Source organism: Hyaena hyaena, unplaced genomic scaffold (assembly GCF_003009895.1).
Source record: "Hyaena hyaena isolate Hyena2069 unplaced genomic scaffold, ASM300989v1 scaffold_113, whole genome shotgun sequence".
Classification (NCBI taxonomy): Eukaryota; Metazoa; Chordata; class Mammalia; order Carnivora; family Hyaenidae; genus Hyaena; species Hyaena hyaena.
In genome coordinates, this window is record NW_024080745.1 from 2,284,695 (window position 1) to 2,305,510 (window position 20,816).

Genomic DNA, 20,816 nt, shown 5'->3' on the forward strand with positions numbered 1-20,816 from the left:
GGCCGAGTAAAAATGTTCCTGCATCCTAAGATGCTGTGCACTTCTTCCACAGCTCAGGTGGGCAGAGAAGACTTTTTAACGATTTGCTCAGATTGCTTCATTTTTTTGTAGCTATAAACCTCTAGGGTCTGGAACACAGAATACTTAGAAAATTATAACGATACTGCATCCAAGGAAGGATCTACCATGCAAGCATCATTAACCAAGACAGCTAATTTTCCTGTCTTATGTCTTCTTTTGCTGCCAAGACAACAGAACAATTAATTCTCTGGACACCGATGAAACCCTGGGTCAATTATCAGTTGCCATAGCTATATAAATCACACTTCCTTTCTTAACAACATGAAGACATCAGGAGAGGAAAAGGGGAAAAAAAAAAAACCCAGAAAAAGACAACAAATGATTTTAAAGCTTAATTATGTGTCTAATGTATAAGAAATCAGCAATATCATACTATTTCTAAAAACTTTCTAGTTTTGTGGGACTGGAATTCACTGATTTTTAGTTTCAAAAGAGAGAAGTATGTATTTAAACATATAATAATCCACATTTTATCTAAGATTGGGGGAAGGACTTAAATAAAATTTTAGTTTAAACTAATTTTTAAGAGATATATCATTATGCCCAATCAAATCAGGCTTGGACCCTCTAGCTTTGAGTGAAAACACATAAGCTTTGGCTGTAAAACATGTTATTAATTTATCTTAACTTTGACATTGAACCTGTATCATTTATTTATCTAAAGGGAAACAAATTATATTTCCTACTCATCATTGAAGATTAGTTGTTAGAAGAATAAAAGGAAAGTCTGAGTTAAAAATACGAAATGTTCCTGGAGTAGTCAAATTCATGGAGACATCAGGTAGAGTGGTGGTCATGGGGGGGTGAGGAGGGGAGGATAGGGAGTTGTTTTATGTATAGTTTCAGTTTGCAATGTAAGATCAAGAGTTCTACAGACTGGTTGCAAAACAATATGAATGAATTTAACACTACTGAACTACACACTTAAAAATGGTTAAGATGGTTAGTTTTATTTTATGTGTAATTCCTCACAATTAAAAAAAAAAGACCCACTGAATATTCTAACATGTAGTAAATGATTTTCAAAATTAAATCTAGTACATACTTTCTCATCTTTTAATTTGTTCAATCCCTTCTTTGATCCTGAAGGAGTTAAATATTAATATCTTTTTGTTTTCAACGATGGCAAATTGATAAAGCTTTAAAAACAACAAAAAAAGAAAAAAGCGTTCAACATTACATGGTAACAAAAATACCTCAAATTCTCTAACAACAGCAGCAAATGCTGGGTTCTTCTTGCACTGCTCATCCAGCAAAGCTATATTCTTATCAAATTCTTTGATGTATGTAGAGTACATTTTTAGATACGGTCCCTTCTTTACAAAGATATCAGCAATTCTATGTTGCTCAGTCCTAAGGAAAAAAATACACAAAAATATGAAAGAGTCATTAATATATCCAAAACATATCCAATAAAGAGCAGAGTCTCATGTCTAAGCCATCAGCTTCTCCTCTTTTCTCTTCTTGTAAGATACCTCCTATCTCCAAGTGCCTACTCTTCACCATTCCCACTGCCACCATCACATCTTGCCTAGATCTGCCACCCTCTGACTGGTCCCCTGGCTTCTACCATCTCATCCTTCTGTGCAGCCTGAGAGTCTAAAAACAAATACTGACTTCCAATGATTTCCCAGGAGACTTAGCAGGAAAACAAACTCCTCACCTTCGCTTACAAATCTGTAGCCCCATTGGTCCCACTGCTGCCTACTTTTCTGACTCATTTCAGGTTTTTCTCCTTCCGTTTCAGTACTCTTCCAAGCATACTGGCCGTCTTTATATTCCTTTGACATGCAAAATCAATCTCACTTTGCAAACTTTTACTAATGGCTTTGCATGCCTGGAAATAAGGAAGCCTGGCTGGCTCTTTCTTTTTGACCAAATGTCACTTTTAAAGTGCTTTGCCTTTTCATTAAAAAAAAAAAAAAAAAAAAAAAAGGGACACCTGGGTGGCTCGGTCAGTTGGGCATCCGACTTCAGGTCAAGTCATGATCTTGCGGTCCATAAGTTCAAGCCCTACATTGGTAGGCTCAGACCCTGGAGCCTACTTCGGATTCGGTGTCCCCCTTCTCTCTGCCCCTCCCTGACTCATGCTGTCTTACTCTGTCTCTCAAAAATAAATAAATGTTAAGAAAAAAAATTGAAAATGCTTTGCCTTTTCAGAAGGTCTTCCTTGGCCATCCAATCTTCACTTGCAAGCATGTCAGCTTATTTTACACCTTTCCAGATCAGAAGTTGCTTTTATCTAATGTTTCTTGTCTATTTTTCTGGCTCTTCCCCACTTGAAACGTCTATTTCATAAGAGCAAGAGCCTCATCTGTTTTGTGCAATGTGATATTCCCACCATGCTTAGAGCCCTGACTAGCACACAGTAAGATACTCAAAACCTTGTTGAATGCAGAAATGAAGTATTTCAACAGTTGTTATTGAAAGCCAATGTAAAAACAAATGTTATTTCACAAAGCATACTAAAACGAAAGACTGTGTCTTAACTTGAAGACCCCAGAGAGAAAAATACTTTAATAATTAGAAAATGCCTTATCCAAGGATTAGAAGAATTTTATGTCAGTAGTAAGTGTAGCTTTTACCATAATTATTGTTTTAGCTGTCCCTTCCATTAATTTAATCTGTTTCTTAGGAATGTCTAAGACTTTAATGCAGAACATCTATAGATCTAAACTTGAGAAAACTTTTAGCACAAGCAAAAACTATATTTAAGCTTGCATAATAATACATCTGTTAAAGACGATTCAGGGTAATTTTAAAGACAATTTTTATAAGAGGAATGACAAAGTATGTATAGGAAAACTCTGTGTAATCACATTTTATTTCTATCATGACTTTTAAAAATACCTTTTAGTCATTCTTCAATTCTTAGCCCTGTGTTATTTTACACTCAGGATGCAGCTAGGAATTAATCACTTACCTAACATATTTTGCCAACATGCAGAGGCATATTTATAAAACAGGCAAGAGATATTTTTCTAGCTTGTATATAAAAGAAAGCTTACAGGGAAATTTTGATCATGAAGGTGGGTGACATTATTATGTTATTCCAATCATTTTGTGTCCCCCATGGACTTCAACAGTAAATTCAATCCTCCTAGAACAAATTTTGTACATATTTTCAAAGATACCACCAAAGTTTCTGCTTATTCTCTACAACCCAAGGAAGTACTTAACCTTTTGGTATTCTTTTCTGCAGTCTACAATGATATAATACACAAGTAAATTTTTTAAACCAAACAAATGCAAAGACAGAGTCATGAAACTCCAGAAAAGATAATAAAGCATTTTAAAACATTTCAGTGTGAATATTATCAACTAAACTCCCTCAATCTCAAAAAGGCTTGATTATCAGAGGTCACCTACAGAAAGTTAAATTGGCTAAATATGGGTCCTTCTTGCTTTTGAGGCAATGTTACCAAAGAATTTAAATGGCTTTAGAAATGAGCTTAGTGCATCAAGGTTGTGAATTTTGGCCATCTAAAATGACCAATCTACGGGTAATGACCAAGAAAACTTAATACATTGAAACAACTCAATGTAGGAATACCACTTCTCTGTCACAAGCAGGGCCCTTATGGCTCCATCTAAAATTGGACTCTGGGAAAGCTGGGCAGTCCATTTTTACCAGTTTGACATCCTTTCCTCCAGTTCCTTCAGGAGATCCCGGTTGAGCTCATACAGCTGAGGCAAGTAATATAGGATCTGATTTAGGATCCGGTCCTCAATCACGGGTTTCCCAAGTTGTCTGGAAGCATGGGCCACTGCATCTCGGAAATCCTATTATAGTTCAAAGGAGGAAAAACAACATACACACATATAATTTGATATAAAGCTTTTAAATTACAAACTGTATTTTCTGATGTGAAAGTGTTGTAGTTTGGAGCAAACAATCAAGAAAGAATTCTTGAGGCAACTTTGCTGCAAAAAGGGTGATTTTAAACACAGAGACAGGACCAGAAGGCAGACAGCACTGGGGCTGTGAGAAGAGGCTGATTATACACTTTCAAGCTGGGAACGGGGTAGTTGGGATAGCAGTTCTCTAAGGAATTTGGAAGCAGGATTTCAAGGACCTTGAGGGGCTAGCTGTTGTTAGGAAGAGGTCATTTACTACTATTGTTAGTAAAACTTTGGTCATGTGACCCTTCATGAAAATGTTTATCAGTGGGCCATGTGCTTGAAGGATGATTGCTAACATGTATCTTGAGGGTGGGTAGAGATAAAGGAAGTATCCAAAGGAATTTTTTTAAATGTTTATTTTGAGAGAGAGACAGAGAGACAGACAGACAGACAGACAGAGAGAGAGAGAGAGACAGAATCCAAAGCAGGCTCTGCACGGTCAGAGCAAAGCCCAAAGTACGGGACAGGATTCAGGGCTTGAACTCACAAACCCTGAGATTACGACCTGAGCCGGAATGAGTCATTCAGGCACCCATCCAAAGGAATTTTATACATTAAAAGAGATCTAGGGGCACCTGGGCGGCTTAGTAAGTTAAGCATCTGACTTTGGCTCAGGTCATGATCTCGCAGTCTGTGAGTTCGAGCCCTGCGCTGGGCTGTGTGTATGCTGAGAGCTCAGAGCCTGAAGCCTGCTTCGGATTCTGTGTCTCCCTCTGTCTCTGCGCCTACCCCACTCACACTCTGTCTCTCTCTCTCAAAAATAAATAAACACTAAAAAACTTTTTATAAAAAGGGGAGTGGGGTGTAAGAGAGGGGAAAGTGGGTGATGGGCATTGAGGGCACTTGTTGGGATGAGCACTGGGTGTTGTATGGAAGCCAATCTGACAATAAATTATATAAAACTTTTTTTTAATTTAAAAAAAATTAAAAAAAAAAAAAGAAAGAGACTTACGGGATGCTGGAGGTTAAGCTAATGTCAAACTAAGGTTGCCTTTTGCCCTCAGCAAAGTATTAACATTGAGGCAGTTGAGCTCCTAGAGGAAGGTCACTGCCTGTCTCAAGGACTTGTCAATCAGCTGTAAGTTGTAAGGAAATTTAATTTTTTTCTTTTGCCTTTGTTCTCCACATCATTTTCCATGCAGAATTACAAACTGAAAGTACGTACTTCCTCCTATCCTACTTAGCTAGACAGAAAAAAAACCCAAAAAACAAAAAACACCACAACAAAGTGGCTGGGGTAGATATTTGGTTTTAAAACAGTCTGTGTGATATTTCTCTTACATCTTTTGGTTTGATCTTCAAACTTGGTAATTAAAGGGTATCTGGCAATTTTATTGCCTTTAAACTTATTCCAATACTGCTATATGAACACAATCCATTCATTTTAGAAGTCCCCAAGAGATCTTGATTAATTATAATCTGGAAAGTCCCATTGTTCACTTTCAGTAATTATTTCCCAACAACAGCATTCTAGGTAAGGCATGTGGAAGAGAGTGGCACATTCTTGATAATCAGAGAATACTGGATCCAGTAAGACTGTTTCCTTGGGCTAGCCACATTTTCCTTGTCTGCTAAGCGGGTTCTGAGACTTTCACATCACACATCATTAGATAACACACTTAAAGCTTTTTGCAATGTGTTTGGTACACAGAATCAACAAAATATTTTAACCATGGACCATAAATTCTTCTCTCCCTCTAACCAACTTACCAATAATTTATCAGGATTTACATCTTTCACAAAACAAAAAAGTTTCTTCTTACATTTTCTTTCCTGTCAACTTTTCCCTAGAAAATTATTTATATGCCATGCTTTTAAGACAAGTCCACACCATCCTACCCTGTCACCCCAGGGGACTTGGAAAGGGTGGTGCTGTCTGAGATCCTATTTGTCTAGCTTCACACTATCTTGAGGTCCACCCTCTGGGGATAAGTAAAACAATAGTGGAATCTGTTCCACAGCCCTAAGGACTCAAAAACAAAAATTGTTCTTTCTTAGAAACAATCTTTAGGTTTAATTAAAACCTTAAAGTAAAGGCTGGGTAAAACAGACTCTCCTAGGTTTCATCTTCCTTTACCTTTATTTCTAACTACTTTCCCTTCAAGTCACTGGGCAAATCAAACAGATAAGAAAGATACTGATTTCTCTCCTGATCCCTTTAACCACTTGCCTCCTGTACATTAACCATAGGCATTTCTTATGTTTCTTGTGAAAGACAAAAACCTTATATAAAATTTAAAAGGATTCCTTTCCTAAAGGATGGTTATTTCAGACAACTCAACTCCTCATGTGCTGAACAGGTGCTAATAAACCCTTCACTTCAGGCCTCGGTATCTGGGACTACACTTTATTGGTTCAACAGTCACATTAGCCCAAATGAACCAAGTACCTACATCAGTAACTAAAGAACTACTTTTACAGCTAATTATTATAATATAAAATAAGAATTTGTAACTTGCATAAACTCCAATCCAGAAAACCATACAAAATATCTCCAGAAACCAAATGGATATTGGCCAAATTCCACCTCCCAGCAGCTTGTTTCTATCAGCATTCACATTTACCAAGACAAAGTAGAGCTACTTAATGCTTTGAAAAGTCATTAGATTTTCCATCAGGCAGAACAGAATATATTTACATGTCAGTCACAAATAACTTCCTCAATTATAAAAGTATTCAAAGCACAGTTAAACATCTTCTATAATACACTCTTCCTTTCTTTTTTTACGAGTTTAATAATCTAACGTAAATGCACGAATTCCTTGTTCAGCAAAGCCATAAGCACTGCCCTTTCTTCTGGTAGAATACATGATGAATATATTTGTCCCTTGGCAGCAACATGACTTTTATTTTCCAGTTGGAAGATATTTCCTCAGTCTCAACAGTGACAGTAGCCGTTAGCAGCTAAGTAGCTTAAGGACCTTATCTGACACAGCTTTTGCCAGACTCTGCATTCCATACGTCTGCTATTATTGCCAAAAGGGAAACCTGCTTATTTAAGACACATTCAACGGAGACCAGCCAACTTCACACTGGACTGACGAGTAAGATGACCGCCTCTAACTGGAGGCGTCTGTCACATACTAGGCAAAATGTCACTTTTTCTAGTACTACTGGATGATTGTAGGTAACTCTGAATGAACTTATGACCCATACTGTCATTGGCAAAAGAGGAACACTTAATAGAGACAACAAGAATTTAGAGTTTCTATCTAGCTATCTATTACAAATTACCCCTAGAACCCAGGAGGTTACATATTCTAAGCAAGCACTACCAGGGCCATCAACCTGTCTTCATGGTACCTTTTTGAAAGCAGAGAAGAGTACCCCTTACCCCAGGCCAATGTAACTCACACGAAGGACCCTACTTGCAACTCATGGCCTTTATAATTGTACACAGCAGCTCTGGCCCAAATCTTATTCCTTCACCTTTTGGGCCCCTGTCTCCTGAAAGTGATGTGCTATGGCCTCACTGCCAGATATAACTAATTCACACAAGAACTACACGCAGAATCTTTCACTTCTCAGCTCTTCATGAACCTCAACCGTTTCCAGAACTGGTGCCACTAGAAGGAGGAAAAAAAAAATTTTTTTTTTAAATAAAAAGGATGCTTACAACATATGTCTCGTTATTTTTCTAAATACTAACAGCCAGGATAATTTGGGAAAGCGTGATGACACTTAAGAGCCAGAGGCAAAACTATTTTTGGGCAGAAGAATTTAAATTCCCCAATACCTCCTTGACTAAATCAGTGAGGATGCAAGACCACACGACTGGCACTTCAAAAATTAGATCCAGAGTATACTTTTCTACATTGGAAAAGCTGGGTAATTAAAATAAAAGGGGTGTGGGAACCAGGATATAAAAATGTTAGGCAGGCAATAGACTTTATTGATATCAACTATAAGTACTTCAGTCTGTTCTTCCAACATAAAATCCACCAAAGATTCTGTATGTAAAACTGAACCATCTAACACCCTAGTTTCTGATTACAGTAACCAAATGCATGTTCAACTTGGCATTTTTAGAAATAGGCTCCTGAATTATGAAGTGTATCAAATTGTTAATAATTCCCAGAAAACCTACAAATGAGAACCAGATCAACTTTTAAAACACAGTGAGTTCCTTTGAGGTATTAACATACTAGCCTTACAAGCTCTGATCACTTGGGCAAGACCTAAGCAAAAATCAATGCAAATAAAGTCAAGTATGAACATCTAATGCAATGAAGCACAAAACAGATGGTCTTATTCTTAGGGTCAGGCTTTACATCTCCAGGGCCAAAGAGGAGTAAGTGACTTAATTAAGCTGTCCTGACTGGGCGTGCTGACCTGAGGGTATGACTTAACCACTATGATGACACAGTGAATTAAATGGACATATGGATAGATAGGGAACTCGGCAGGGTTCCCTGCCTTCATAAAGGGCATTAAGAAACACTTCGGATTAAGCCAAAGCAAAGCAGCTGGGAAGGTCAGAGAGCTTTGATAAATATGCAGAAAGGACTGTGAAACTATGAAGTAAATGTAGAAGGGGGAGAAGTCCCAACATTAACAATCTGATTTTGTTTTAAAATTAAAACATTTGACCAATGAAACGATTCCTCCCTCTCCCTATGCTCAGACATGGTGATACTGTACATAATAATCAATGCACACAAACTATATAAAGCATGACTGAAATCAATCCTTTATCTCCAGTCTCTAACTCCTTTAACAAGTAATCATAATGTATCCTAAGTGATAATATCTAGCTTCATTCTCATCTTCAGAAGATAGAAAACTAGAATTTCTCTGGTTTCTTGGGCCAACTGAAAGAATTCTGAAAACAAGCTAATATACCCAAAGATATATTACTACCCCCTATACAGCATGTAGACATTTCAAGTTAATAATTTTTAATCAATTTCTGAACAACAGCTAAGTGCAAGGTCTCAGACCAGAATTCAAAGCCTGGCTTTGCCATTTAGTAGTGGGTTCCTTTCAGCAATTAGTTTTCTTCATTTTAAAAAACAGAAATAACATGTATTTGATAGGGTTGTTATGAGGATTAAAATAGACAATTTACGTAACACAGCATGTTTCAAGTCACAAGAGAGTGCTCAATAGAAGGCCATTTATTTAATTTAAGTGATTAAATTAATTTAGTTAATTTAAGTGATCACATGAATATCATTTAAGGTCCACAAGTCCTGGAAGCTGGGAAACAGAATGCTGAATCAGAGACATACAACAAGAAGGAAATGCCAAACCAAAGTAGGGAAAACAAACACCTCAGCAGCAGGACAAAGGGGCTCTTAACAATGAACTTCATTCAGTGAAGGACAGTCCTCACAAGAAGGAAGCTGCTCAAAAAGTGAAGGTTTGGCAGTCATGTCTACAGACACTAAAGGAGTATTCTTTACAACTAAGGAACAAATAAATGATATTTAAATGGATAACAAGACTCAAAAAAAAACCAGTGTGTATTCAGTAGAAAATGATGAAGTTAGCTGGGCCTGGGTGGCTCTGTGGGCTAAGCATCCAACTCCTGACTTTGACTCAGGTCATGATCTTATGATTCACAAGTTCGAGCCCTGAGTTGGGCTCGGGGATGACAGCTCAGAGCCTGCTTGGGATTCTGTCGCCCTCTCTCTCTGTCCTTCCCCTGCTTATTCTCTCTCTCTCTCTCAAAATGAAAGAATAAAAAAAACTAAAAAAAAGAAAATGATGAAGTTATTTTAAGATGGGAAAAACTGGAGGCTTCTATAAGAAAGCCTTCTATTATTTCTATGATGAATTTTTTACAAAATAAAACATACATTCTAGTTACTAACCGACTAGTTATAAATAGACTTTGCTTCTAGCTCTATGGGTTTTATTGAGAGTCCCTCAAATTCTAAAGGTAATGGGTCTCAACCTTAAGAAATCAATGGAGTAAAGATGCTTCATTATTAGTATCATTTTATTACTTAATCAGCCCATCTGTGTCAAAACAGACCTCAAAGTCTCTGATCATTCTCTTGTCAAAAAAAATGTTTTTAAGTCATGCTAATTGGGCATTCATAGAATAAATTTATAGCTGTTTATTAAACTAGTCTCCCGTCAAAGGGAAAATAAGATAACAAAAATATTGAGATTATTATTATTATTCCCATTTTCCAGAAGAAACCAAGGCTTAACTAATTTGTCTAAGAGCACACAGTGGTAGAGACAGAATTGTTAACCACTAAAGAATTAGTCATACCCATGCATTCAACAAATGTTTACTAAAAGACATCAGTGAGCAGGAATAATGGTAGGCACTGAAGAGATGATTCCTGTTGTCACCTACCTTATATTTTAGTAGAGTAGACCAAAAATAAACTAAACAAACAAATATACAAATTATATTAAGTGCAAGAAGAACACAAAGGGAAAGGGAAAGAGAAAAGAATAGTCAAGAAAGGTCTCTGTGAAGTCACGTTGAGCCAAATTTGGAAGGATAAAGAAAAAAACTAGCTATGAAAAAACTGAAATGTTCTGGAAAACTGCATTAGAAAAAGTTGTGAGCAAGAATAACCTTAGTGCTGAACTAAGAACTGGAAGGAGGATTATATGGCCAGAACATGGTCAGTGAGTAAGAGAATGCCCCTTTCTTTCCCCAGCATCTCTTCCTTTGTAAGAGGCCAAATCACATAGCACCTGATAGGCAGGGAGAACAATGGTTTGATGACCCAACAAGAGAAAAGGGACCCTATTAATAACTGCTATTCATTATTAATAGATAATAGGCAATAACCAGGATTGTCAAAAGCAGACTGGGACATATGGACATCCTATTTACAAGCTTTGGTAACTAATGTGGACTTTATTCTTTTTAAAAAATTTTTTTAAATGTTTATTTATTTCTGAGAGAGAGAGTGAGAGAGAGAGACAGTGTGAGCAGGGGAGGGGCAGAGAGAGAAGATAGAATCTGAAGCAGGCTCCAAGCTCTGAGCTGTCAGCACAGAGCCCATTGCAGGGCTTGAACTTGTGAACTTCAAGGTCATGATCTGAGCTGAAGTCGGATACCCAACCAACTGAGCCATCCAAGTGCCCCACACTTTATTTTTAATGCAATGGGAATCATTTAAAGGGTTTAAAAACGGGAGTGACATGCTCTAACATAGATTTTAAGAAAATCACTCTTAAAATTTTATAAGGAAAAAAAAATTGTATAAGAACCAGACTGAGAAAAGGGTAAGAATGCAAACAGGAGTATCTGTTAGGAGGCTGGAATGGTTGTGTAAGAGACAACATTCTGAATTGGTGGCAGTAACAGAATCCGTAGGTTTGCTGATAGGTTGGCTGGACAAGAGGGTGAGATGGGGAAATAAAGAACAAATTCTAGTTTTCTGGCTTTTGCAGCCATAGGGATGGCACTACCATTTTGTATTTTTTTTTTAATGTTTATTTATTTATTTTCAGAGAGAAAGAGAGAGAGAGCATGCTATGTCAGCACAGAGTCTGACACGGGGCTCGATCCCATGACCTGAGCCGAAATCAAGAGTCGGACACTCAACCATTGAGCCACCCAGACTTCCTAGCACTACCATTTTGAAAAGGAAAACACTGGTATTGGATATTGACTGGGAGACACTGTGTACACCGGACTTTTAAAAAAAAACCCTACTTTAAAGTCCAGGAGCTCATGGCAAATACTGCAGAGCATGTATCACAAAAAAACATTAGTTGCAAAATCTCACCACTGCAGCTACAGGCCCAATTTTTCCTCATAAAACATTAGGCAGATGAATCAAAGGCCTCAAATGGATATTCCTTCCAATGTCATAATAGCTTAACTGATAAAATTCTTTAGTTTAGATTTTATAGTTAAGATATGAGCTGTATCACCTAGTTCAGTAAATTCTAAACAAAGAAATGTCAGTGAGCTACAATGATATATTTAAATTTAAAAAGTATTGGACATACTGGACAGTGCAGATACTAAATATTTCTGTCATCACTGAAAGATCTATTAGTGCTATTCTAGAGTCTCCAATATATAAAAACTATTCATAGGAGGGATGCCTGGCTGGCACAGTTGGCAGAGCATGCGACTCTTGATCTGGGGGTTGGAAGTCCAAGCCCCATGCTGAATGTAGATATTACTTAAAAATAAAATCTTTAAAGAAAATTATTCATAAGGAACAATGTATAACTGAAACAACAGAATAGCTTCCCCCAAGCCACTTGGATATCTGGTTCATTTCCAAAAACATATTCACTGGATTATATAAAGCCTATTATTGAGGTATTGTAAAGCAGTCATATTCTAGGACATAACACAGACAATGACTCATTTATATGAAATCAGACAGTAGTAGTGCTCAGGATTAAAACTATCCATGTGTTACCTTTGTGGGGCACTTCTGGTTGAAGGGTAAATATGAGCTTTAATAGTGTGGTGGTGGTGGTGAAATGAAACAAGACTCTTGACTTCACCCACATTATGCTGCTAGCAATCGTCTCCTAATAATGGCTCTCACCTGGTTATTAACGCTTTGTTGTTAAAATTCCCATTAGAGCTGGGCTCTGCTGAGTTAACATTTACACATACCAGATAAGATGTTAACATGAGGTCGGCAGATGATCTACCCATACCCATACATTAAAGGCTTAGGAGGTTTTGAAAATGTACAAGTCAAGGTGGGTTTTGGATGATTCACTCTGCTCAACACCAGCTAGGGAAGAGGCCAAAGCCATCTACGAGATCTATCAGATCTGAGATAATATGCGAAAGACTTTAGTCTGACTGTCCATTTTTACAGTGTTTATGATTTGTTCCAAAAGCACAGAGATAAGAACAAGATACACTGTTTTAAGTAATCAAATAAAGGAACGAATGAAGCTCTTAATTAGTTCTCTACCTACTTACTGGAATCACAACTTCATTAAAATGAAATTTTAGGACATAGGAAAAAAGGCATTTGGAAAGGACAGAATTATAAAAAGGCTACTGCTTGATAACAGAATGAATTCTTCCCAATTAATGATGATGTTCTACAAGAGAAGATGAAAACAGAGGGTAGTGAAAGGCAATCTAAGCACCTATGTACACTGTGCACAATAATAGGCTCTTTCACATACTTTATTCTACTGATTCCTCACAACCAGAGAGATTGGTATTTGAATCTCCATCTTACAAATATGGAAAGCTAGGACCAAAGGGTAGACTATTTTCTGAAATTCATATAGCTATTAAAAAACAGAATCTACTTAGGCAGAATGATATTTTTGCCAATATTCTCAAAGTGTGGTCCTTTATTATTATTATTGGTCTGCAAAGATATTAATTAGAAGCGTGAATAAGGGATTGGAAACTTTTATGTTAATTTGACATGCCATGACGTTTTAATTGTATTTTATAAAACTTCTAAAAAAAATTCTGGTCCAAACACGGACTGGAAATTCTTTAAATCCAGTCTCTCACTACATTATGAGAAGCACTATGCTAGAACATAGACACTGGCAGGCAGGGACTATGTTGTTTGTCATGGAGTCTTCAACATGTGTTCCTTGATTTCCTGAAAGAGTGCACTGAAGTTCCCATTCAAGTTTTTCTGACTCTGTACCATTTTTTTTTTTTTTTTTTGCCTCCAAGAGTTTACCAATTAAATTGCAGATGTTTCAAATTTCCTTAGAGTGGTCTGATTTCTGTTTAAACATGTCTTTCAGAAAATATGTCAAATAGGCACAGTTTGTTTGTCCTACAGATATGTTGAGCTTTTCAGAAAAAGCAGTTTAGCTTTTTTCTTTTCCCTCTACAATGGTTTAAACAATACAGAGGTTCAGTAAAAAAAAAAAAAAAAAAAAAGGAATTTATTCAGTTCAAAATGGAGTTTATTTTGAGAAGTTATTTATTCATCCTGCTGTTATATATTTGAATTTTTTTTAATGTTTATATTACGTTTTTGAAATGACAATATACTTCAAACTCAGTAAATTTGTTTGGGTGACTAAATATTGTGCCATAATTTTTAAAAAGTGAATTAAAAAGAACTAAGCAATAAAGCCAAGATTTATATAAGAAACTATTCACAAGACAGTAATCCTCAAAACAAATCAGTAATGTTAAGAATTGTTTAGGAAAAGTTTCCAAAACTGGAGATTTTTCACACAGGGATTAGAGCTCCAGGTTTCTCTTGTACCAAATATAAAGCACTGAGAATCATTTAGTGAATGTGAATCACCCGTAAGTGCACCCTACTTTTCATGTTCATATGTATCTTTTAAATGGAAAACTGAAAATAATGATACTTTTATAGACATTAATGGGTGTGAACCTACCATTTCTCAGTAATTAAGATTAAGATGATGTTAATTATTATACCATCTAAGTAAATTTTCACTTCAATTTCTTTCTTCATTGTTTTCTCTACCTTACCCCTCTTTTGTTAAGTCTTAATAACTTGCCAAAATATAGTTCGAATAAAGTAGGATTAAAAGCACTTTCACTGCTAATGCATAATGAAACTTGTAAAAACTTGCAGGTGCATAAGAGTGCATGAGAAAAATGAATATGCTGTCAGACACATCATAATTGTTTCCCAACAGGTTCATTCAAGTTGACAATTATAAAAATGGAATATAAAACTTTAAAAAGTTAGTTATAAGAATATCTATTTTAAGAGTCTATTTCTGGGAGCTTATTCAGATAGAAGGAGAATGGTTTTGAACATTGATCATGACATTCTTTATACATTGCTAGTGCAGAGTTCTCCTGATAGACATCTTCTGCAAATGCCCAAGAATACTATCACTTCAAAAACTATTATGAAGACAGTAAGTTTCCAAATACTTTATATCTGTATTTCCAAAGACTTTGGATATAAAGGCTCTGGGATGTCTGGGTGGCTCAGTCAGTTGAGCATCCGACTTTGGCTCAGGTCCTGGTCTCATGGTTCATGGGTTTGGACCCTGTGTTGGGCTCTGTGCTGACAGCTTGGAGCCTGGCACCCGCTTCAGATTCTGTGTCCCTCCCCCTCTCCATACCCCTCCCCCACTTGTGCTTGCTTGCTTGCTCTCTCAAAAATAAATACATAAACATAAAAAAAAGGCTCTATTTTTCAGAAATAATCTGAGTATGCTACACATCCATTAGAATACATACATTTTAGAAAACATCTATATTCACATATATGTATGAATTTAAAAATGTAACCATATATTAGAAAGCACATATATATATATACACATTAATTTAAGTATATTTAAGTTATACTGAAAATTTTTTGACACAGGGAAAGATGCAAAAGAGGACAGTCTCAGATTTTAAGAAAATATCTGCAGATACTTACAATATGCAAAAGTTTTAACACATCCACAAACCTGTAAAAAAACAAAAACAATAAAAGACATGTTCTACATGAAGCAGTGGGAAAACAAATGGTTATCTGAATTATATATGGAATGAATACCCACACTTTCTCTGAGCTCATAATCTCCTTGGCAATATGATGGACTTTACTCTTCATTCCAGTATCTTCATCCTGTGGATAAGAGTATATTAAGAAAGCATGAACTTATAAAAGGATAATGAAGATCAGGTCTGAGCTGATTAGATGTAAATTCAAGCTCTAATACTTATAGGTTTCTGATTAGAACACATTTCATACTGTATAACATCTCAAATGGCAAAAGTGGAGCATGAGGTGTGATTATTAAAGCATAATACAGGAAGCGCTGAGAGCAATCGGTGATTGTCACTGTCATCAGCACTGGACTGATGGGACTGTGGTGAGGAGCCTGAGCCCTGGTGGAGCACAAATGCCAATGGTTCAAAACTGAAAAGTCATATTGAGCAGGAAAAATGACCCCTACAGATATCACATAAACATGAGTTCCTCCCAATATCTAACCTAAGAATTTTTCTACTACCTCCAATTTCTCTTTAATATCTGCTGGTAATGATGGCATCTCCTCACAAACATTCACTGCTAAACATATGCCCAGACATATACCCATCCACTTCCTTGAAGATTTAACAAATTGCAAACATTCTGCAATATCTGGTTTAAATCATTTTATGAAACAAACTGTTATATAACATTAAAGTTCCCCTCCTCCTTCAAGAGTAAGTACTAATCTTGAAGTGTGTATTTGTCCCTTCCATGTTTTCATATTTTAGTGCAGAAGAACTTAAATGCAACTTTAAAAAACCTTAACCTTTCCATTAGAAATACTGTCATGCAAAAAATATTCCAGGTAGGCTATGAAACCAACTACTTACAAAAATAATCATTAAAGACCAATCAGTTATTAGTTCAGAATGTACTAATACTCCAGCCTAGTTAGCCTAGGATATTCTGCCTTGTTACTTGACCTTAGCACCTAAATTCTATCTTTACTTTGAGAGAAAGCGAGTGCAGAAGGGGCAGAGAGAGAGGGAGAGAGAGAATCTCAAGCAGGCTCCTTGCTGTCAGCACAGAACCTGAAGTAGGGCCCAATCCCACAAATTGTCAGACGATGATCTAACCTAAAATCAAAGAGTTGGACGCTTAACCGACTGGGCTGCCTAGGCACCCCTAAACTGTATATTTAAAGGAACAATTAGATTAACTTGTCCTCCACCCCCATTATTATTCCTCTTTTCTTACCTTTTTTAGAGTTTATTTATTTATTCTCAGAAAGCAAGAGCGGGGGAGAGACATACAGAGAGAGAAAGAGAGAATCCCAAGAAGGCTCCAAACTAAGAGCATGTAGCCCTATGCAGGGCTCAAACTCATGAACACGAGATCGTGGACTGAGCCGACATCAAGAGTCAGATGTTTTACTGACTGAACCACCCAGGCGCCCCTTATTCCTCTTTTCTAAGACCTAAGACCGGTTGTTTTGGTCAACTGAACAAGATCCAGCATAAGATACTCAAGTCCATTCACCCACATTTTAAACTACAGATAGCTAACATTCCTCATGAAGCAGTCTTAAGCAAACCTGATCTTGTAGACTATGTACATACATACACACCCATAATTGTTACTTTGAAAAATTTAGCAAGTCAATGTTTTCCTTACTATTATAATGGGTTTCTCTATATCATCTGTAGCCAGGAAGTGTAATATTTGAGAAATACAGTTTAGGAGCACCTGGGTGGCTCAGTCAGTTAAGCGTCCGATCATGTTGGCTCAGGTCATGATCTTGTGGTTTATGAGTTTGAGCCCTGCATCAGTTATGTGCTAACAGCTCAGAGTCTGAAGCCTGCTTCAGATTCTGTGTCTTTCTCTCTGTCTGTTCCTCCCCCTGCTCGCACTCTGTCTCTCTCTCTCAAAAATAAATAAAAAGAAAAAAAAAAGAAAAATACAGTCTATTTTTTGAAAATTAAAAGGCAGAAGAAATGTATTAAAATGAAAAAGAGGGGGTGCCTGGCTGGCTCAGTCAGTTAAGCATGCGACTCTTGAACTTGGGGTTGTGGGTTTGAGCCCCATGTTGGGTACAAAGAACACTTAAAAAACAAACATACAGAAACCTAAACCACTGAAAGAACTAAAGCTTTCACTCAGCACTCTTATTTTCAAGTGATGTGAGGTCCCTTAAAGATCAAGAGGTGCTTTCAGCAGTAACTTTAAAGAAACCTACTCATGCTATATAGATGGTGAAGCATTTGATTAGCAGAGCCACCTGAAATGTGTATCAGCTTTATACAAAAATTTCAAGTAGATGTACTTTATTTTTGGCAACTACTCTTTATTTCCTTTCCTCTTTTTATAACTCTGCCCTTGTTAAGTATCTATACCAAAGTTTTTTTTTCCTCTTCAGGACCTTGCTCTGCCAGACCTGGTTTAAAGAGAATTGTGCGGTGAGCCCATGATAATAAATGCTATCCTCAAGCAGACATCATGCTTCTTTCTGTTCCAGCAGGGGACAAAAATATTTAAACTTCAAAAAACAACTAAGGTGGGCCTCACATTCCTTCTCTGTAAAACTAAAGTGTTTAAAATCTTAAGATTAGGGGCGCCTGGGTGGCTCAGAGGGTTAAGCATCGGACTTCGGCTTAGTCATGATCTCACGGTTGGTGGGTTAGAGCCCCGCGTCAGGCTCTGTGCCTGCTTCGGATTCTGTGTCTCCCTCTCTCTCTGACCCTCCCCTGCTCACGCTTTCTCTCTCTCTCTCTCTCTCTCAGAAATAAATAAAACATTTTTAAAAAATCTTAAGATTAAACGTTAACTACCTCAGGGGTGGCAGCGATTTATTCAGAGACCGCACCAGAGCTGGTAACTATGAAGCACGTGTTTCCTTTCTAGACACGGAGACTGTAAACTTTGGGGGGTATATGGTGAGTGCTGGCATAAAAACAGATGTAGGTCAAGGGAAAAATTTAAGCGAAGCAAGTCCTTAAATTTTGTCAATGGACTTTTAACAAAGTTGTCAAGGCAATTCAATGTAAGAAAGGATTATTAGTCCCCACCCCCCACCCCTCAACAAATGATTGAAAATTGCTGGACCAATTAGATATCCATAAGCAAAAAGAGATGAATTTCTACCTACCTGACACCATACACAAAAATTAACTAAAAATGTATCACAGGTTTACATGTAAGAGCTAACACTATAAAAAGTCTAGAAGAAAACCTTTTAGGTTTAGGCAGTCTTTAGAGACAACACCAAAAGCATAAACCATAAAAGAAAAAAAAAACATTGATAAACTAAACTTCATAAATTTAAGACTTTTATGCTCAAAAAGACACCATAAAGAAAATAAAAAGATTGGCTCCAGGTGGTCAAAAAATATTTGCAAATGCAGTCTGTGTCCAGAATATGTAAGATGTGAATAGATATTTCACTCAGTGTGTAAGAATAGCCAATAAGTATATGAAAAGATGCTCAATATAATTAGGGAAATGCACATTAAAATGACAGTGGAGTTCCATTCCTTACCCACAGAACGGTAATCAAAAAACAAAAAAATTAAAAAAAAGTGGTGTGCCTGGCTGGCTCAATCAGAAGAGCATGCAATTCTTGATCTTGGCGTCATGAGTTCAAGCCCCACCCTGGGTCTACGTAGAGATTACTAAAAAAAAATAAACTGAAAAAAAAAAATCAGAAAGTAGCAAATGCTGGTGAGTATGTAGAGAAACTGGAACCTTTATTTTATTGCTGGTGGAAATGGTAGCCTTCATTCATATACTGTGATTGGGCATTTTAGCTGTTTCCTAATATCACTAAAGGTAGAATTCGTATTTCTTATCCTCGTTATTGAGATCGTTATTGAGATCACTCAGAGAGTAGGAGTGACCACCACCCTTACTCCACCATTGAAAAATTTACAATAACAGACTATCCATCATTTGATAGCAAGGTTAGTAGAAGAAAACAACTCTACACTCAGCTGATTCATTGCTCTACAACCCAATTTGAAAACAAACTGATCATCAGAACCCCCAGGCAGCTCTCAAATTTCAAATTCCTACTGAACTGTCTTGGATATTCTGATTCTGTAGGGTCATGGTTGTTAGAAGAGGAAATTAAGGATAAATTTTTTTAAAAGCCCCAAAATTCAAGAAGTAAACAAGAAGAGCAAACCAAATATCCAAATAACTATACATATAAATACCTATGAAATATGCTAACATCTTCAAAGAGAGAAAAGAATATAATTTAGGAAAATATTTACAAGGAATAAAGCATCCAATGACTTTCAGTCACTCTTTGAACAAATCATCAAGTATCTGCATAGTAGATACTGTTAAATACACACTCATCAAAGCCTGGACTCGGGGCGCCTGGGTGGCTTAGTCGGTTAAGCGTCCGACTTTCGCTTAGGTCATGATCTCGCGGTTCGTGGGTTCGAGCCCCGCATCGGGCTCTGTGCTGACTGCCAGCTCAGAGCCTGGAGCCTGTTTCAGAGTCTGTGTCTCCCTCTCTCTCTGACCCTCCCCTGCTCACGTTGTCTCTCTCTCTCCGAGAAATATATAAAAAAATATTAAAAAAAAAAAGAACAATGACTAATTCTGACCCAAGTCAAACAATGATAGAAAAATACACCCCACTGTAAAACCTCAAGAGAGAGGCCGTATTTGGCATCTCAACTTTTCAGTTAATTACAGTCCTCACTTAAATTACATCACATTTCAAAGCAGACTGCCTGTTAAATAACTGCATCTCCCAAAAGTATACTGCTGTAGAAGCTGAAACATTAGCCACAAATGAAATTACTTTGTGAAGATCATAAAATAAGTCAGACAAATTCAAAAACAAAACCTTTGATTTGAAACCCAGTTTTATGTTTTGATCTCTTGATAATAGCCCAGCTTTGTAAATTCTTAACTGTGTTCTCCTTTATTCATATTTGTTCACAAGTAAAAATGTGGTGAAGTTTGTCCATTACTTTTTAATAGAATTTTTTTTTCTTTTTAACAGAATTCTTAAAAAGCCTTTGCCATGCTATTCAAGGGCTCTACTAAAAAGCAAAAAACTGGGGCACCTGGGTGGTTCAGTTGGTTCAGAGCCCAACTCTTGATTTTGGCTCAGGCCATGATCTCAGGGTTGTGGGATCGAGCCCCCCATCAGGCTCAACTCTGAGTGGGGATCCTGCTTGAGATTTTCTCTTGCCCTCTGCCCCTCTCCTTCCTGCTCCCACACTCCCTCTCTTTAAAAAAAAAAAAAATTAAAAAATAAAAAAGTAATAAACTGAAAATCCAGATCTGTCTGAGAAACATCTTTATCATTAATATTAAATTATCTCCCAAATGAAGTAACACCATGATTAACACCTCTAAAGGACAAAGTCCTCTTAGGTTTTCACCCCACTCTTCATAAAGAAAATTTAGAAAGAGATACGGATGTCAATAATCTAGAAAGGTGAACAGTGGTGAATATTCTAATCATAATGA

At 36.9% G+C, this 20,816-nt stretch overlaps 1 protein-coding gene across 2 annotated transcripts in view; it reads right to left on the reverse strand.

Annotated features, from left to right (window-relative positions):
- The window catches only part of FGD6 (FYVE, RhoGEF and PH domain containing 6), a 107,846-nt gene that overhangs the window by 44,457 nt on the left and 42,573 nt on the right, over nucleotides 1-20,816 (reverse strand). For both annotated transcript variants that reach the window (XM_039236625.1, XM_039236624.1), the window contains exons 4-7: nucleotides 15,409-15,476; nucleotides 15,285-15,315; nucleotides 3,713-3,864; nucleotides 1,278-1,434 (exon numbers count right to left, since the gene is read on the reverse strand). In XM_039236625.1, coding sequence (XP_039092556.1) covers nucleotides 1,278-1,434; nucleotides 3,713-3,864; nucleotides 15,285-15,315; nucleotides 15,409-15,476 — 408 coding nt within the window. The remainder of the gene's footprint in view (nucleotides 1-1,277; nucleotides 1,435-3,712; nucleotides 3,865-15,284; nucleotides 15,316-15,408; nucleotides 15,477-20,816) is intronic.